The sequence below is a fragment of the Prenolepis imparis genome, unplaced genomic scaffold (genome assembly GCF_030444845.1).
Source record: "Prenolepis imparis isolate NDT839.2.m4 unplaced genomic scaffold, iyPreImpa1.0 SCAF_9, whole genome shotgun sequence".
Classification (NCBI taxonomy): domain Eukaryota; kingdom Metazoa; phylum Arthropoda; class Insecta; order Hymenoptera; family Formicidae; genus Prenolepis; species Prenolepis imparis.
The window spans coordinates 8,638,685-8,656,053 of NW_028141167.1; the positions used below are offsets into that span (position 1 = coordinate 8,638,685).

The following is a 17,369-nucleotide window of genomic DNA, read 5'->3' on the forward strand; positions in this document are numbered from 1 at the left end:
AGATTAAATTTTTTATGGCAATTATGTTTATTAAAAAGTTCAAAGTATAATTCAACACGATATTAATAGAAAAGTTGATGCCTAGTTTATATATCTACTCATTTAATCTATATTATATTACTAGAACTTCTTTCATTTATCTTCAAGATTACAAGGTATCTCTTGTACATCTTCAGAAATAAATTCAATCTTTTGTAATATACCTTGACAATATTCCAAAAGCGCATCTATTCCTGTTTTGTTCCTAAAATTTGGTCGACAATTATGTAATTTTTGATGCAACAATTCGGGATAAATCTTTGCGACGCGTTTCAGAGCATCTAAAAAAACAATGAAACTGTATTAATTTATAAAATCTATATTAACTATATATATTCAACTACATTATTAACTAACTAATTAATAAAAATATTAAAGTGTATTAAGACTTATATTAAATTAAAAACTAAATTGTTAGATTAAAAAAAGAAGTGTAGAGAAGAAAGAAATACAATAGCAAAATTTATTACCCAGCATTATCTCTTGGAAGCGAGACTCTGGATCGTCCAAATGAATAATCATCGTCGTATACAGAGCGTCGATATGACTTCTGCTACCGATAGTATCATAAGTTTCAGACGCAGTGTTCCATACGTCAACGAGTGCTTCCACAGCGGCATAACGAACGTCATCACAACCATCGTCGAGTCTTTTTAATATCACTGGATATGTGCGGTGGATATGTTCCTCGTTCAGACAGGACAATCCCTGTCCAACTGTTATTAATAAACAAATGGCTCGCATGGAGTATAGTCTAGTTTTCTTCGCTTTATCGTCTACTAGACTGACCAAAACGGGCACGATTGTGTCGAAGATGGACGAAAACTCGTCTATTGTAATACAAATGCTGGAGTTTCCATTTTCAGATGAGTCGTCGAATTTCTCGCCGGAATTAATTATCTTGTTCTGCAGGATGGCACAGAGGCAGCAAACCGCGGCTGTGCGAATAGCTTCAGCTGCTCTGCCAGCGGTCCAGATGAGTCCAGGCACGATCAACTCCTCGATAATCGTATTCACGAATTTATGCGGATCCTCGATATGTCGATATAAATTTTGATTGTTAAGGAAGTACTCCGAAAGCAGAAGAAAGTGCCGCAGCTTCAACTCGGGATCGGCGTCTTTGCTCGTGGTTTTCTTGAGAATAGGTAATGCGAGGTCCATATTATGCGCCATGGCGATTCCAGCCCGACTTAAACAAGCGCAAAAAATTTGCGACTCCGCGCTGTAAATCGACCACGAGGCGCAGTCGTCGTGAATCGACATTAACAGCGGTTTTATATGATTGTGAAAAAGATCCTCGTTATCCTTCAGCGAGTTTATGTCGACGAGCATCTCCAAGAGTCTGTTGGCTTCCTCGCGAATGAAAGATTCCACGCTCATCGCGTACACGGTGAATATTACGGTGAATAATTCTTGAGTAATCGCCAGGCAGTCCTGCACATTCAATACATATCGTTACATCTAAGAATAAAATATAACAGTTAGAATAAAATTAACTAAACTTGAAATAAATACTAATAAGGAAATAAAAAAAGTAATTATATCTATTCTATGTAAAAAGTAATTATACCTGTTTACAAACTACGAGAAGGGAATCGCAGCAAGATAGTATTTGACGTTGGTAGTTGCTCTTTCTGCTTTGGCAAACATATGGTCGTTGCAAGAAATACGCGATTTTGTCCAGCTGTAGTGAGAGAGCTCTCCGTTCGCTACCGCTGATAATCGCCGCGAAGGCACGCAGATGTCCTACCGTGAGACTTTCCTCCAGAGTGGGAAGCACCAAGTGACAATAAACTTTAGGTTCTACAAAGTAGCCCAGATATCGCGCAGCGGTTTCCACACAGTCAACGACTCTTTTGTCCTCGTCATTGCAGGCACTGTAACAAGTAACGAGCTATAATCTTATACTGCTCTATAATTTTCTAATAAAAAATCTACCGTCAATCTTATTTTTTTAAATAAAAATCATACGATACAAATAAAGTCTGATTTTGAAGTAATAAGTAATTTTTGCTTCTAAATTTTGCAATTTCTAATTTCTAAATAAGAAATATTGCAAGTATTTACCGATACATAGGTGGTAAGAGCTTTTCAATATATTGCGTAACATCCTCTTCAACATTTAATATCAATACGCAGAGTAATTGCGCAGAGCGTACACGTATATCTGGCAACCAATCTCCAAGTTCAGCACTGATGCCATTAATAAGCTTACATAAATTCTGCTGTGCAATCATACGACATCCCAAGTTTGGTCTAGAAACTTAAGATCGCCATCTTATATATGTAGCCTTACCAATCTATAATCTATCTATATATTCTCACGACTCTCCTCTTAAATAACTTACTTTCTGGTGGGTAATGTTCCGGATCTTCCGTAAGAAAATCCATCTTATCTTTCAACTTTTTGTCGTTTTCGTTTTCTTCCATGTACTTTCTTCCCGCAGCGTTCCACAGGTTTGCCGCTTTAACACGAATCTCCTCAAGTTCATCGTGCAATCCTGTCAGGATCAAGGGAAGAAGCCGATGCCACCAACCATATCTGTCGGGCAGCTGTGTCAACCAGTAGCCGGATACCTCGATTACAGCTATATTCACAATAGAATTATTATAAACTCGCACAAAAGTTGAATAAAAAAAAAAAAAATTATATGAAAAAAAATACAATACCTTCTCTAACGATTCCGCTTTGATCAAAGAGCCTCTGCGCCAAAGGAGTCGCCACATCTTCCATCGACTTACTATTCCCATGCTGAATTACATCACCTATCGCTCTAACAGCGGCGAGTCGAACTCTGTAATGCTGGTGCATAAAATTGCTCAAGATAGGTTTGATCAGATGCTCCGACTGCGAATAGAAATGCCTGGGTAGAGTCTTCGCGTAGTCCGATATGCATCTGCAGCTCTCCTTCTTTACATTCGGATAATTATCCATAACGGTGCGCGCCAATATTCCTGTCACATCCTGAATATACGGGGCCAACACATCTCTGTATTTCAGAATTATCGTACGTAGAAGAGACACACACTTCAAGCGAACTTCCTCCGATGGCTCGAGCTGTTCCTGCGCACCTAATCGTCTGGACATTATTGGTATAACGTAGATTATGTGCTTGTCGTTGGGTGGCAGAGCCTCGAGAAAAATTTTTAATATCCCTACAGTTAGATCTCGACATGTCTCAGTATTATCGTTCAAGATTCTGACGAGAAATCTATCCACACTCTCCCATATTTTGATCAGGTCGTCGAGCCTACTCGACATCTCCTCCTGAGATATATTCTTCATTATTTCTTCTAACGCTTGTCTACGACGATTTTTTTCATCCGCTTGCAACGAAACAGTAATCTTGCTTAATTCAAGATCCAATGACATGTTTTATTCGGGATGTATTTTTTTCTCTGAAATCAAAATGACAGAAGATGATATGAAAGCGCAGAACTTTGTATGAAATTACAGAGAGTAAGTATAGGAAAGAATTTATATCCGATAAAATACTGTGTGTTTCCATGACAACACTCCCGCCCAGGTTCATGACAGATATATATATATCCTTTTTGATCACACAATTATCACTATTATAAATTTATATATTTTGTAAATACCTATTTAATATATTTTAAATTTAATATATACTAAAATATCTATAGAAAAATCTTTGTATCTTGAAATATATTTATTATGTCTTGATCTAAAATACAAGGACTTTATATATATATATAATCATACAACACAGTAAAGCTAACACTAGATCACTGGTAAGCGCAGAATACACATCTATATATATGTGATTTTACAAGATCCTAAAATGTGTTACAGTATACACTAATACTGCAACGACTATATTTCACATTTGACTATTTTCATCATTGATTTTTTTGTACAACCTATAACTATATAGATTATATAGGGGAAAAATAACTACAAAAGAAATAGAATTAAACATTCGGCCGATTATTATCACTGGTAAACGCAAGAGACTAGTTATGCGTTCACTGTCGTTTTTTTCAAGTTGGGGAAATATAAAAATAGCGTAGAAAATTAAGAGATGGATATGTATTCTGGACATGGTCCCCGGTTTTTATGTCGACTTTTATATGACTTTCAACTGTCTTTTTTTTCATTCATAATTAAAATGTAACTTTTGATGCATAATTACTTATAATTTCTAATCCTCCAAAGTTACATTTTTAAATAAATAAGACATTGATTCTTTATTATGTATACGTCGGATCGCCTCCGCTAAAAGAATACTAATGTCGACAGTCTTGATTTTTGGACATTGCATCTTCTGCGCATCGTGAGGAACCGTATTGGTTACAACCACCTGGAAAAATTTAATCTTTTCCGATTTTCTATATGTTAAAAAATGTAATGCCCCTAATTTTAATATCGTTTACCTCATCGATCGGGGACTCTTCGATGAGTCTAGGCGCGTCCGAGCTAAGCAAACCATGTGTAGCTAAGACATATATTTTATAAGCTCCTCTCTCTTTAAGTACTTCGGCAGCTGCTACGTACGATTGTACATCATCTATCATATCATCCTAAAGATCATTTTTTCAAATATAAATCATACGTGATCATATATTTGATCTAAATGAATATATAATCTTACCCACCACCATAATAGCAATACGTCCTCCGACATCTCCGACAACACTTATAGGCGGTTTTTCTTTCGCTGGATGCACAGGCATACCTACGCCAACTTCCATAGTGCGCGCAGCCATCGCTAGTCCGGGTGGCGAATAGCGACCGTCATTCATATCGGATTCGGCCTCTCTCTGTTCTCCGTGAATCACCGCGATTCCCAAACGCAATCTCTCTGCGTAGCTAGTCGCTTTCTTTGCACTACCTGGATTTCTTGCAACGATCACAGAATTATGATAGTCAGGAATCTGAGAAAAAAAGAAAGATATATTTTATAAATAAAAAAGCATGATATAAAACATTTGATATATTATTTTCAAAATTGTGAAAAAAGAAAAATGTTATGTCTGTAGGTTTTTAGTCCCCAATTCATAGATATTTGTTCTAATGTCAAGATATTATTTAAATAAAATTGCTACTACAATTTAATATAAATTTAATAAAGTAATAAAAAGAGAAGGATTTATACAACAATATTTGTATTATAGTAAAAAATGTTTGTTACATACGGATTCTTGAATGTATTGTAGCAGAAATGGGCTAGCTCTCAGATTATCCACGGGAACATCAAAAAATCCTTGAATTTCCTTTTGATGAAGATCCATGGTAATGATGTGAGTTAAACCACTTGTACACAGCATTTTTGCTAAAAGCTTGGATACTATACAGCCACGCTTGCGCATTTTGCACTGCTTGGAATAAGGTAGATATGGAATTACTCCAACAATATTTTTGGCCGATGATGTTTTACAGGCGTAAGCCATGATGAGAAGCTCCATTATGTTATTATTTACATCCTTTGTACCAGTTTGGATCAAATACAAGTCTTTGCCACGTACAGAATCTCCTATCTCTACCATTGTCTCACGATTTGATTTATGATACACAGAACACCCACCAGGTTTCACACCTAAACGACTGTAAGAATAAAAAGCATTTTAAAAATTACAAATATATATATATATATATTTTAACAATACAGAAAGTATATTATTACATATTTAAAAGAATTACAAAATAAAAATTATTATATTATTATAACTATATATAGCAATATATAAATTTGTATGTATTTTAAATTAATTATTTCCCAAAATATATTGGAATATTATTATTCTTCTTTTCTTTTTAATTTTATATTCTATGTTTATGCATAAAGTTTTCCTCTTTTCTTTTTTTTCAATTTCAATATATAAATCTAATATTCCGTAGCGGTATAAAAAGCAGCTTGGATTGATAGTATAATTATTCTTGCACAACATAATCACAAAATACATCAAAAAATACATGAAAATAATATCAAATATTTATATTACGTAATCTACTGTAATATCTCACTCACGTTGCAATCAAATTAGCAAGTTCTGGGTGAGAATTCCCTGCAACGATGACTATATCCGATGCAACTGGCTTCTCCATTATTTTTTGAGAATGTTCAGCAGTTACGTAATAAAACTGAGGCCTCAAAATTAATAAAGAATTAATAATGATGAGATCTCTCTGTAAAGAAATTAATTTGATCTTTTTATTCTGAACAATATTTTAAAATTCATATTCGAAAAGAAAAAAAAGATTACATAACTATGGAAAAATTATGAAAAAAATTTAAATGAAATTATAAACTAAATTAAAAAAAAATAAGTCATAACGGATTAAATAAGAAAAAAAGAATCCTCGATTATTTTTGTACGAATAAATCTGTAGAAAAAGCTAAAATCGTACGAAATAAAATCGTGAAACATGAACACGTACATGCAAATGTGTTTTCGCTATCTAAACAAACAATCGATCAAACTCCGTCTTTTCGCGCACAGTATATACTTGCGACGAATAAATTCCACTGCGTCAATTACTATGTACGTAAATTTGATTATAGCATTTTACATCTACACCTTTATCAATCCAGCCACTGCTCAATCGCAAGAGATAATCGCCACTATTTTTACAAAAGCTGACCCAAAAACGTGCAACAATTTTTTCCAATTATCCACCTCTTGATAACTGTTGATAGCTTCGCGTCGTAATGTATAAACGTAAACTGTTACGTGCACTGCGCGGTTTATGCCCAGCATCTGAAGTTAGGCACTTTTGAATTAAACGCAGATATGTTCGCGTGTCATGACTATCGATAGAAAAGTTTTTTTAAAATAATTTTTTTACATTTTATAAATTTTTTTATAAATCAATAATCTGGCATTTATTTCTTCTTTGAATCTCTTCATTGATTGTTTAATTTATCACATTTACGGTTATCGCAAAATGTATAGTTTTAATAGAGTAACATGTGATTGACCAATCAGAAAAAAGAAATATTTGCTGCTTTTGTTCTGATTGGTCAATCGATCAATTCTACTTCAATGCTTGAAAATAGTTACTTTTAAATTAAATTGCATCTAGTTTCGCATCTAGATATTCGTGCATCGTGACTGTTTGGTAATTTTGTAAAGCCTGTGTCAAAAGATTTTACAGAAATTCGTCGTCAGTCGTCAGACTCGTCAGTCATCGGCGACCGGCGACTATCAGCCACTCTCGAGACGTCAGAACCAAGTAAAATTTTTTAGCGAAGAAAAAATTATTATAATACATTGGCAGCGAAATATTGATAATATACAATAAAAAAATCTTTGTAATGTAAAAATGTATAAAACGTTCAAAATTTATACATTAATATAATATGACGTTATATGTAATACTTGTCAAAATTCACATGATGTCAATGACAATATATATGTGCAAAAAAATAATTTACAAATTGCAAAATAGTTCATCTCTTTTGAATATGACTGACTTTCACAAACAATCGTAAAATTTTGCACTTGTACTAAATTCTGGAAACAATATTAACTGCCAAAGATATTCTTAAAGATACTTGTTCTTTAACAAAACCTCACTTAATATTCATTCAACTTAATTCATTAAAATTAACATTATTTTTACTTACATGCAAAAACAAATGAAAAGAACATGCACGCGACACGGACTGACACTTCTGAAAGACGATTCGAGATACAATGTAAGTTGGAGTCGGAAATTGCTGCTCTGGAAGCCCTGAAGGAGGCAGAGGAACGCAGTAGACGATTGACAAGTGGAGTGGTGGGAATACTCTCTTCCTTGGAAGAACGTTTAGCTACACTGCGTCGTACCATACTTCCTGTTTACAATGAGACTGGGAATCTTCAAGCTCAGCAACATAGTATGTTTCATTATTCTCTTCTTAAGGATAGAGATGTCCTGATATTATATTTCTCTCAAATTTCTGCTTGAAATTCTTGAATCCTAATATTACAGATATAGAAAAGACTTTAAGTGTACTGGATCATGCTATTGGATACTATGGTGTATGTCAAGAGGTAGAAGCTGCAGTACGCGCAGAACCAAGCGGGCCCAGTGGTTTGGACGGTTTTCTCGAGGCGATGAATCGTCTATATAACGCTCAACGATACTTCCAGAAAAACAATCCCAGCTCTGTCGAATTACAAAACGTTACGGGCCTCTTCTCAATCGGCCTAGAATCGCTTTACGCTGAGTTTCACGATATCCTTAATCGTCAAAGTAGGCCAATTCTTCCCATTGTACTATTGGATCTGATCGGTTCCGACGAGGACACCAGCGGCGAGGATGCACCACAGTCTCTGTGTCAGTTACCTGAAAGCGTCATGAGCGATTTATTTAAGATTGCCGAATGGCTCGAGGAAAGAGGTCACCGCAGACATACCAAGATATATGCTTCCGTACGTTCCGTCATTGTCTTGAGATCCTTGTTGCTGCTCAAGGAGCATCAAAGGAGCGCCAGTGGGGGTAGCACTCACGCCGGGAGTCCTATGCCTGTAAATAGAATACAAGTAAAAATAGATATAATTTTTCAAAAAAAAAAAATGCTTATTTTAATGTAATTTCGTAGAGAGCGAAATTCGCTAATCGACATTCTCTGGACGGTCAGGAGAACGCGGGACGTAGAGCATCGCGACGGCTGCAGCACGCCTTGGACAAGGCCAACAAAATGTTGTTGAAAGCGTCGCAGACGACGAGGCTGAATCTGGCCCTGAACTCCGTATCCAGGAAACCGACGCAGCTCTCACCGTACTCGATGGAGGACGCGGCGCCCGACGAGCAAGAGATGGAGAATTATCTTCTGTTAGCGGCCGGTCTGCACAAGCTCATACAGGCCGAGCGCACCCTGGTCGCCAGGATCTTGCCGCCCTCCTTGCAGGCGCAGGTGCTCGAGGCTACCGTTCGTGACGCGATGGACCTGGTGGCTCACGACGGTGACAGCATTGCTACGCGCGCCAAACGGTGCATCACGAGACGCGATTTCTCCGCCGTTCTTGTAGTCTTCCCGATCCTAAAGCATCTCGGCGAATTGAAGCCTGATCTCGAGAGGACGGTCGAGGGTTGCGATTACGCGCTCCGCTCCAAGTTTGCGTCTGTACTTGATACATTACACACAACCGTACGTTTGACATTTCGCTCTTTTCTACTTTCTTCAGTTTTAATTTATCACCTATTATTATGAGATCTTTTTAATCTTGAATATGGCTATACAATAGAAAAATTTTAATATATAATTTTAATATATATAATAAATAATATTTATATTTCTGAGATGTAATTTTGTTAAAAAAATTATTTCAATAGCGCATAAATCAAATTTCTAAAAAATACGATCATTATATAATAGTATAATGTACATTATAATGTACAATATAACAGAAGTATTGTAGGAATCGAAACTGATATCTTTTCAATTTTATTATTTTAATTAACATTTTCGTTCGACTATTTAAATCGATACTATAAAAAAAGAAATATGCATAACTAATATAATGAAATAAACTATTTAATTTTGCAGGGTGCTAAAGCTTTGGAAGAGTTTGCGGAGAGCGTGAGAAATGAATCCGGCGCGGGTTTGCCAAAAGATGGTACTGTGGCAGAAGGAACTAGCAATGTCTTAATCTTTTTAGAACAATTAGCCGAATACGCGGACATGGCTGGTGCTGTTTTGCGACGCAATCTTTTCATCGATCAAGCTGCGTTGCACTCGAAAGATCCGGAAAATGTACATAGAATGGTTCTCGGTGTATATATCAGTAAGTTCGTACGATCCTTCCATTCGTCGTCTTTTATTCTATATATAAAACTTAATTTGAAGCGGCTATAAAAGAAGAGCATTGTTAATTAATTTTGATGAAAATTGTTTCGTCCCTTTTACAGAGAAGGTACTCGCTCAGTTGAATCTGGCATTAGTAAATAAAAGCGACGCGTCTTATTCAGATCCCGCTTTACGAGCTTTATTCCGGCTGAATAATCACAATTACGTGGTTAACGCTCTCTGCCGAAGTTCCCTCATGGAACTACTGTTACTGGCCGAGTCAAGTGCGGAGCAAACGTATCAAGATTTACTTTTCAAAGACAAGAACAATTATGTCACTACAACATTCGCCAAAGCGCGGTCGTATCTCGCAGACGAGCCAGGTTCGTGCTTTAACATTTAAAATAAAAAAAAAAAATTTCAACGAGAGAAGTTATAAAAATAAGATTCCCTAAATATTTTTTTTTTTTAGCGACATTACATATAGAAAGAAATAGCAAACATACAAACGTTGAGCTCATGTTCACATAATGTCGTGTATTATTAGTATCATCTACTTTCTGAAACAATGATCGAAGTGTTTAACAATTAGCGGATCTATCTACTATCGTTAATCACATTAATTCTCGTGTTGCTTTTTTTTCCTTTACAGATCTCGCCGCCAAAACGTTGAAGGAAAAATTCTTGGGTTTCACGAGAGAGCTTGAGGAAGTAGCCAAGTGTCAGCGTTCTTACTCGGTACCTGACAGATGTTTGCGCGAGGAGTTAAGGAAGGAACTGCACGAGGCGATCGTTCCAATTTATACCGCGTTCCACAACAAGTATCGTGGTACGTCATTCTCGAAGAATCCGGCGAAGTATATCAAGTACACGCCTGATCAGATATTGGCGTTGATCAACACGTTCTTCGACAGCGCCGCGTAATAATAGTATACAAGTATATTGTACCGAAGATTATATTTCTCGACAAAAGAAATTAATAAAATATTTAATAAACACCCATTTTTAATATAAAGCATATTTCATTACAGTAGTTTTAGTAGTTGATTCTTTTCCGTGGACCAAATCTCTCTCTCTCTCTCTCTCTCTCTCTCTCTCTCTCTCTCTCTCTCTCTCTCTCTCTTTCTTTTCATTTTTCTTTCTCAAACGGATTGCACAGAGATTAATAAATGAGTCTGCGACGATTGAGAGTAGTTAGGTCTTGGTCCAGCTCCCCTCTTTTCCCCCCGCGCCGTCTTTTTTTATATATATTTATAATATATATATAAAAAACAAGTAACGATTTAGATTCGATCAGCGCGACTTTTATATATATATATATATATATATATATATATATTTATATGTATATGACTCGTATTATCACACATCTATACGCATATACATTATGTATAAAATCGTATATTATGCGTGGTAATAAGAGTAGGAATACATTTGAAGTTCAGCATTTATATACAGTTGTTATGCTATAGCATATTCTCTCTCTCTTTCTCTCTTGTTACATATACACTCGCACTTTTTGTATTCTATCTCTCCCCCATACTGATAACATTCTCTCACACATGCACAAACATTCACACGATCCTCTGCTTCAGTAGCTGTATTTTGTTTTCGAGATGATGCGCGGCAATATTTCATTTTAATTCCGCTCGATAATATGACAGTTTTTGAGAAAAAAAACGCATATCACGCATAATTAATCACAGGTCAATGTAAGAGATATTCGCGAACGAAGCAGAGAAACCTGTAAACTCGATAATATTTTTATACTTATATCACATACATCTAAAGAACTCTTGTACAAAGGTTAGCTATCTCTTAAATTTAAATTATGGTATGTAAAGTTTACGGTAATTGTAATGTTTATGTAATTATTAACCAATTTATAGTGGAAGAAGGAAGCCATGTTATGCGCTACTGATTTCTCTTAGAAAGTGTGTAGCTATCAAGTTTTTTTTAAATTTGTATCTATCGGTTAATCATCGTTTTTAAATCATCATGAACTCACATCGAACCGAAAACACTGTTAAATAATTACGTACGAACAGAATTTAAATATGGGACATGTACACTTAACATTGAATGACATTTGATTATGCATCTAATGTTTCCAATTAAATTTTATATACAAATTCATAAATAAATCTGAGATTTTAAACGAATAAACTCGGTGGATGTGAGATTTTCAAAAGCTAACTCTCTTTGCAAAAGCAACCTTGTCAAAGCTTTGAAGCTTTTAACATATTGTTAGTTGAATATTTGAATAAAAAGAAAAATATCTATGGTTGCTCTAAGTACTTGGATGTGTATGTGTGTATGTGTGTGTGGAATTACTGGTATTCACATTTATAATGAACATCTAGATGAATATCGTCCAAACAGATTTGCCATGTACTCTATGCATATATCTAAAAAATATTTTCTCTTTCTCTCCAAATTTATATCTTGATACGCATATTGTAATCTTTCGCGATAAGGAAAAACTAGTTTTCTTTTTTTTTTTTTTTAAATGTGTTAATTATATATGTCCTACCTAAAATGTACAATGACAAATAGCATAAAATGGTTTTCCTCTTTGATTAAACTGATCAGTATACAGTCAATGTTTGGACGCTTATACAATTATATGGTAATATTTGCTTCTTTTACCATTCATACATAATTATTAATTATAATATTAATAACATACTCTAGTATACTGTACAGCAGTTAATTCAGTTATTTTGGCTTCTTTTACACTCTCCTTTCGCTTAGAACATCCAGTCGATTTGCATTTATAGCCCTATTATCAGACTGTCTAGACTGGAAGCTTTATTCGTGCGAGACAGCACAAAAACTCCTCGATTAATTTCTTATAGGATGTTGGAGGCCACATATATAAGAATGAATTTATAATATTCCGAATTTATGATTTTCTGTGTGAAACCCTCTTTTGTCTTGCTCGCAGGAAATTTTGTACCAAACTAATATTTGTGCGCTTATGCTGGCAGATGTTTACAGCCTGTTGATGCTGGCATAGGCTGGTACAACTGGGGTTCCAAAGGTCGGTAACTTGTCCAATTGATTCGATTCGAGCTTGGTACACTGGAGATGAGACGATGAGACACTTTAACACATTCCAGCAACCAACGTGCAAAGAGGGATACATTTAATATTATAGAAGGAAACATCTGCGTTTTGGCTTCACTTGTAGAACTGGGCACAATACCGCGCGTATCGCTTCATCAAACACAGTCTTCAAACCTTTCTGTGTGAGAGCGGAGCATTCCAAGTATTTGACAGCACCGATCTCTTTCGCCATGGCCAAACCCTGTAGACAAAACAAATTTTGAAATAACAATGTAATAAACATTTATAACAAGTTATTATAACATATATTGATTGAAACTTTTGTTGTTGTTCATATATTATTAATTCTCTTATAATTGTTGCATTTATGACATAATTTATTTTGCTATGTAAATAAAAATATAAAAGAGAGATAGCTGTTTCTCTTTATTATTATTATTATTAATAAAAATGTAGAATTCTAATCTAAATATACAATCTATTATTGCTTTATATTGTCTTTATATCATTATAAAAGGGGGACAAACCTGAGGATATGTGATAGGAGCTAGTTTCTTGTCTTTTAGACGCTCAATGGTCTCTTTGTCTTCGCGCAGATCCAGTTTAGTACCGACCAAAATAATCGGAGTCGCAGGACAATGGTGACGCACTTCAGGATACCATTTGGCGCGTACGTTTTCGAAGCTCGCCGGGTTCACCAATGAAAAGCAGATCAGAAAGACATCGGTCTGCGGATAAGACAATGGTCGCAGTCTGTCATAATCTTCCTGTCCCGCTGTATCCCACAAACCGAGATTAATCGGTTTCCCATCGACCATTACATTCGCAGAATAATTGTCAAACACCGTTGGAATGTACTCCCCAGGAAACGCATTGGTAGTGTAGCTTATCAGCAAGCATGTTTTACCAACAGCACTAGAAAGAACACAAATAATTCAGTCCGGTATTCTTCTCATTAAATTATTATATCATTAAATTGTATCATTAAACTATATCATTGAATTATATCATTAAATTATAAACTAGATTTGATTTTTCATGATAAAAAAAAAAAACGCATAGATGTACTCATCGAATGAATCATTACGCGAGAGACATAAAATTTCTCGCGAAATCAAGATGCTGGCATTATTAGTGAGCATTTTTTCATTTTTATATCCTTCGTTAAGGGGTGGCCAATTAATTTCCGATTAGGACAGGCTGAGAAGATCGAGCTGAACGATCGCTACATTTTGCAAGGCACTTTACTTGGAGAAAAAAAATATGACGTCCTCGTGAAAACACGCGTGTACGCGTCAACGTCGGTCCCGCACGGGCGTGGTGGGTTCGCTCGCCTACGGGATATCACGCTCGCGCGCTCCGGACGGACCTCGGCGAGGCGATCGCGAGCGTTTTTCGAGCGCCTCGGGCCTCCCGGAAGGTAACCCGATTCGCTCGCAACGAACGTCCCTGAGCGAACCCCGGATCCTCTCGCGGAGTTTCTCCCCGCTCACGAATCGCTGCTCCAATTTCGGTCGTCTCGAGCCGACGAGCCTTTTTTTCACGACGACCCCTGTCGTATTACGTACCCGTCGCCGACGACCACGCACTTGATGGCCTGCATCCTGGATACCTGGAGCCGTCCGTAATGCACACGGGAGCACGTAAAATCGCGCGACAACGATACACGACGATGCAGCCGATTTCAGCGGGAGGGAAAGAGAAGTCCAAGTGTGAAGAGAGGGAAGAGGGAGGAAGAGAGGAGAGACGAAGGGAGGGAGGAACGATATAGGCGGGAGAGGAAGAGACAAACGTACAACGCGACGACACACAGGAAGAGGGCAGCGTAGACGGAGGAGGGGGGGAAGAGAGAGTGCAGGAAGAAGAAGAAGCGAGACGGCTCGCGTGACGGATACGATTGAGAGGTTAGAGCGCGACAGAGATATGGGATGAACTCCTGCGACCGATTGGTCGGCTGGCTGCTCTCTGCTCTTGGTCAAGCTAACTGGCTGGCTGGTGCGACGTACACCACGAAGAGGAAGCCGTCGACGATCGCAGCGGGAGGTAAAGCACACACAGACGTATATAGGTGTGTACACACACACGGAGCACAGAATCGCGAGATGTTTCTTCGAGATTCCCTTTATGGATCCTCTTTATACGATGTCGGATGTAGCGGATTGTAGCGATGACAAAGTGCTAAGCTGCATTCGAGTATCGATACTGAGATATCGATATCGTTCTCGCTTCGATTCCTCGATATTTTAACATCGATACGCAGTAGCCAATCGGCACGCTTGTCAAATATTGAGGCGTACATATTTTCAGTATCAAAATTTGACATTTACTTGTCAAATTTTTTAGGTTATGTTTTGTTAATAATTAGTAAATGTTAATATAGATGTATATGTTGAGGAAGATAGATATTGTATCTTCATGAATGTGTCTTATAAATTACAATGCCACGGAGATTACGTATTATGTTTGCGACCGCGACAATACTAGGTTTGTGTATCATAATATTTCAGGTATATAAAAAAAACAATTAATATCAACATTAAAATTTATGACTGTGAGAGCTAATTAATTGTTTGAAAATTTCCAGTTACGCTTAATTCTTTACGATCGCAGATTGTCTTTATCAGGTAATTCACATCATTGTCATATCATTGCTTGGTTTTTTTTACAACAAAGATTGACATAAGTATTTTTATGATTGTCTGTTATATCCAGATAACGAAATACCTGTTGTATTATGGTGGACGCCGTTTGGTAATAATAATCAAGTAAAAACTTGTGCAAATGCTAAATGTTACTTCACACACGATAGAGCATTTGAGAACAACGTACGCTTGAAAGTATGATTCTTTTACATTTCTTTAAATTTCAAGAACAGTCTCTTCTAAAGTAAGACTCTGAGATATTATACACATTTTTGTCGATTTTTTTATAGACTATTTTATTTTATGGAAGCAATTTTCGCGTTCATGATTTGCCTAATTGGAGGAGCAACGCTGTATCGTGGGGTTTACTTCACGAAGAATCTCCTAGAAATAATCCAATACTCGTCCACGAGAAGACACTTAATCTTTTCAACTATTCTTCGACCTTTAGCAGATTTAGTGATGTATCACTCACGCTTCTTGATTTACTCAGTTTAGAGGAATTAATAGGTAAATGAAAACAGATCCAAACACAAATTTAAAAGATACAATTAACAAAAACTTTCCATTTACTAAATTCGAGACAACTTTTGCGGATCATAAGTTACTTGTATATAAAAACAAAAATCTAACAAGATATAATTTTGTAGCGACATCGTATTATGTGCCCACCAAAGAAAAGTCTGTATTAATGCGTACGAAAAATTACGCACCAGTATTATACATTCAATCTGACTGTGATACTGCTAGCGATAGAGATCGCTACGTCTTAGAATTAATGAAATACATTCGTATTGACTCCTATGGTACATGTGTCAATAATGCTCGCCTTGATGACAGGTATATACATTTTGCATACAATTTTTATAGCGCGAATTGTAAGATTAATAATTATATCAGTGGATAAAATATATTTCTATTCAGGTTCAAAAACAAATATCTTGATATTTTAAATAATCGTGAATTCTTGACCTTTGTGGCCAATTATAAGTTTACTATAGCTTTCGAAAATGCGATTTGTAACGATTATATCACAGAAAAATTGTGGAGGCCGCTTATTGTTGGCTCTGTACCCATATATTACGGATCACCGTCCTTTAAGGTATCCTATTTTAAGAAGTATCATTCAACTTTTAAGATTTAAAGTTTCTCTCATTTTACAATTAAATACTTAATCTATTCTCGAACATTTTGATTTTGTAGGATTGGCTCCCAAATAATAAATCCGCCATCTCGATATTAGATTTTACTGGTCCAACAGCACTCGCTGATTTTTTGCACAAACTTGTGAGAAATGATTCTGCGTATGAAGAGTACTTATCTCACAAATTAAGTGAGCCCAAGTATCGCGTCACGAATAATGCATTACTACGTGCACTTGAAAGAAGATCGACGGCAATTCCTCATGAATTTGGAAATTACGTGGAAGAATTCGAATGTTTTATTTGCGAACAAATACAGAATAATCGCGAATTAAACATACGTACGGTAACGAGAAAGCAATACGATTGTCCTCTACCGAGAGATCCTATAACAGGCGGAATAAGCAAACGCAATTGGTGGATAAAGCAGTGGAATATCGAGAAATGCGGAGCTAAGCTGTTAGCTCATTATATAACTAATAATATCAGCATTAATATAAAACATTTTAATGAACAAAAGATGAATATGTATGATAATAATGAATGTTGAGACACATAAAACGAGGAATATAGTTTTACGAACAATTTTGATAATGCAAATACTCGATTATTTTACGAACTATATTAGGAATATGAATATTTATAAATTTGAGTGCATGTATGTTTAAAGTAGTTTTCTTTTATATATATATAATATTATAGAACTTGTTTTATACATTTATTCTATATAAAATAAT

General features: G+C 35.9%; 4 protein-coding genes across 11 annotated transcripts; 2 read left to right on the plus strand and 2 right to left on the minus strand.

The window, feature by feature from the left end:
- Positions 1–21: 21 nt before the first annotated feature.
- Positions 22–6,777, minus strand: LOC145940414 (phosphoribosyl pyrophosphate synthase-associated protein 2-like). Of its 5 annotated transcripts, none has more exons than XM_083045533.1 (7): positions 4,438–4,575; positions 2,710–3,438; positions 2,388–2,627; positions 2,107–2,302; positions 1,610–1,916; positions 510–1,473; positions 22–320 (listed from the first exon to the last, which is right to left on the minus strand). In XM_083045533.1, exons 2-7 carry the CDS (start codon positions 3,410–3,412, stop codon positions 133–135), a joined length of 2,598 nt encoding a protein of 865 aa, XP_082901659.1. In that variant the 5' UTR covers positions 3,413–3,438; positions 4,438–4,575; the 3' UTR covers positions 22–132. The 5 variants fall into 5 exon arrangements, with proteins under 5 accessions (XP_082901659.1, XP_082901660.1, XP_082901662.1 ...); XM_083045534.1 differs by lacking the exon at positions 4,438–4,575 and adding an exon at positions 4,197–4,328; XM_083045536.1 differs by lacking the exons at positions 22–320; positions 510–1,473; positions 1,610–1,916; positions 2,107–2,302; positions 2,388–2,627 and adding exons at positions 4,660–4,938; positions 5,200–5,608; positions 6,033–6,190; positions 6,682–6,777 and having other exon boundaries at positions 3,253–3,438; positions 4,438–4,584.
- Positions 6,778–7,118: 341 nt separating this feature from the next.
- On the plus strand, positions 7,119–10,781 carry Exo70 (exocyst complex component 7). 4 transcript variants are annotated; one of them, XM_083046602.1, is made up of 7 exons: positions 7,119–7,237; positions 7,652–7,883; positions 7,979–8,517; positions 8,592–9,140; positions 9,540–9,777; positions 9,902–10,162; positions 10,432–10,781. In XM_083046602.1, the coding sequence occupies exons 2-7, from the start codon at positions 7,655–7,657 to the stop codon at positions 10,701–10,703; spliced, it is 2,088 nt and encodes a 695-aa protein (XP_082902728.1). In that variant the 5' UTR covers positions 7,119–7,237; positions 7,652–7,654; the 3' UTR covers positions 10,704–10,781. The 4 variants fall into 4 exon arrangements, with proteins under 4 accessions (XP_082902728.1, XP_082902729.1, XP_082902730.1 ...); XM_083046603.1 differs by having other exon boundaries at positions 7,155–7,237; positions 7,634–7,883; XM_083046604.1 differs by lacking the exon at positions 7,119–7,237 and having other exon boundaries at positions 7,260–7,883; positions 7,979–8,532; positions 8,631–9,140.
- A 41-nt stretch (positions 10,782–10,822) lies between these two features.
- Rac1 (ras-related protein Rac1) lies at positions 10,823–14,648 on the minus strand. The gene is made up of 3 exons (XM_083046617.1): positions 14,417–14,648; positions 13,376–13,763; positions 10,823–13,089 (listed from the first exon to the last, which is right to left on the minus strand). The coding sequence occupies exons 1-3, from the start codon at positions 14,449–14,451 to the stop codon at positions 12,934–12,936; spliced, it is 579 nt and encodes a 192-aa protein (XP_082902743.1). The 5' UTR covers positions 14,452–14,648; the 3' UTR covers positions 10,823–12,933.
- A 108-nt stretch (positions 14,649–14,756) lies between these two features.
- On the plus strand, positions 14,757–17,296 carry Fuctb (alpha-(1,3)-fucosyltransferase 10). Its single transcript, XM_083046606.1, has 8 exons — positions 14,757–14,891; positions 15,229–15,355; positions 15,433–15,472; positions 15,561–15,685; positions 15,781–16,000; positions 16,141–16,330; positions 16,415–16,592; positions 16,694–17,296. The coding sequence occupies exons 2-8, from the start codon at positions 15,287–15,289 to the stop codon at positions 17,180–17,182; spliced, it is 1,311 nt and encodes a 436-aa protein (XP_082902732.1). The 5' UTR covers positions 14,757–14,891; positions 15,229–15,286; the 3' UTR covers positions 17,183–17,296.
- Positions 17,297–17,369: the final 73 nt, after the last annotated feature.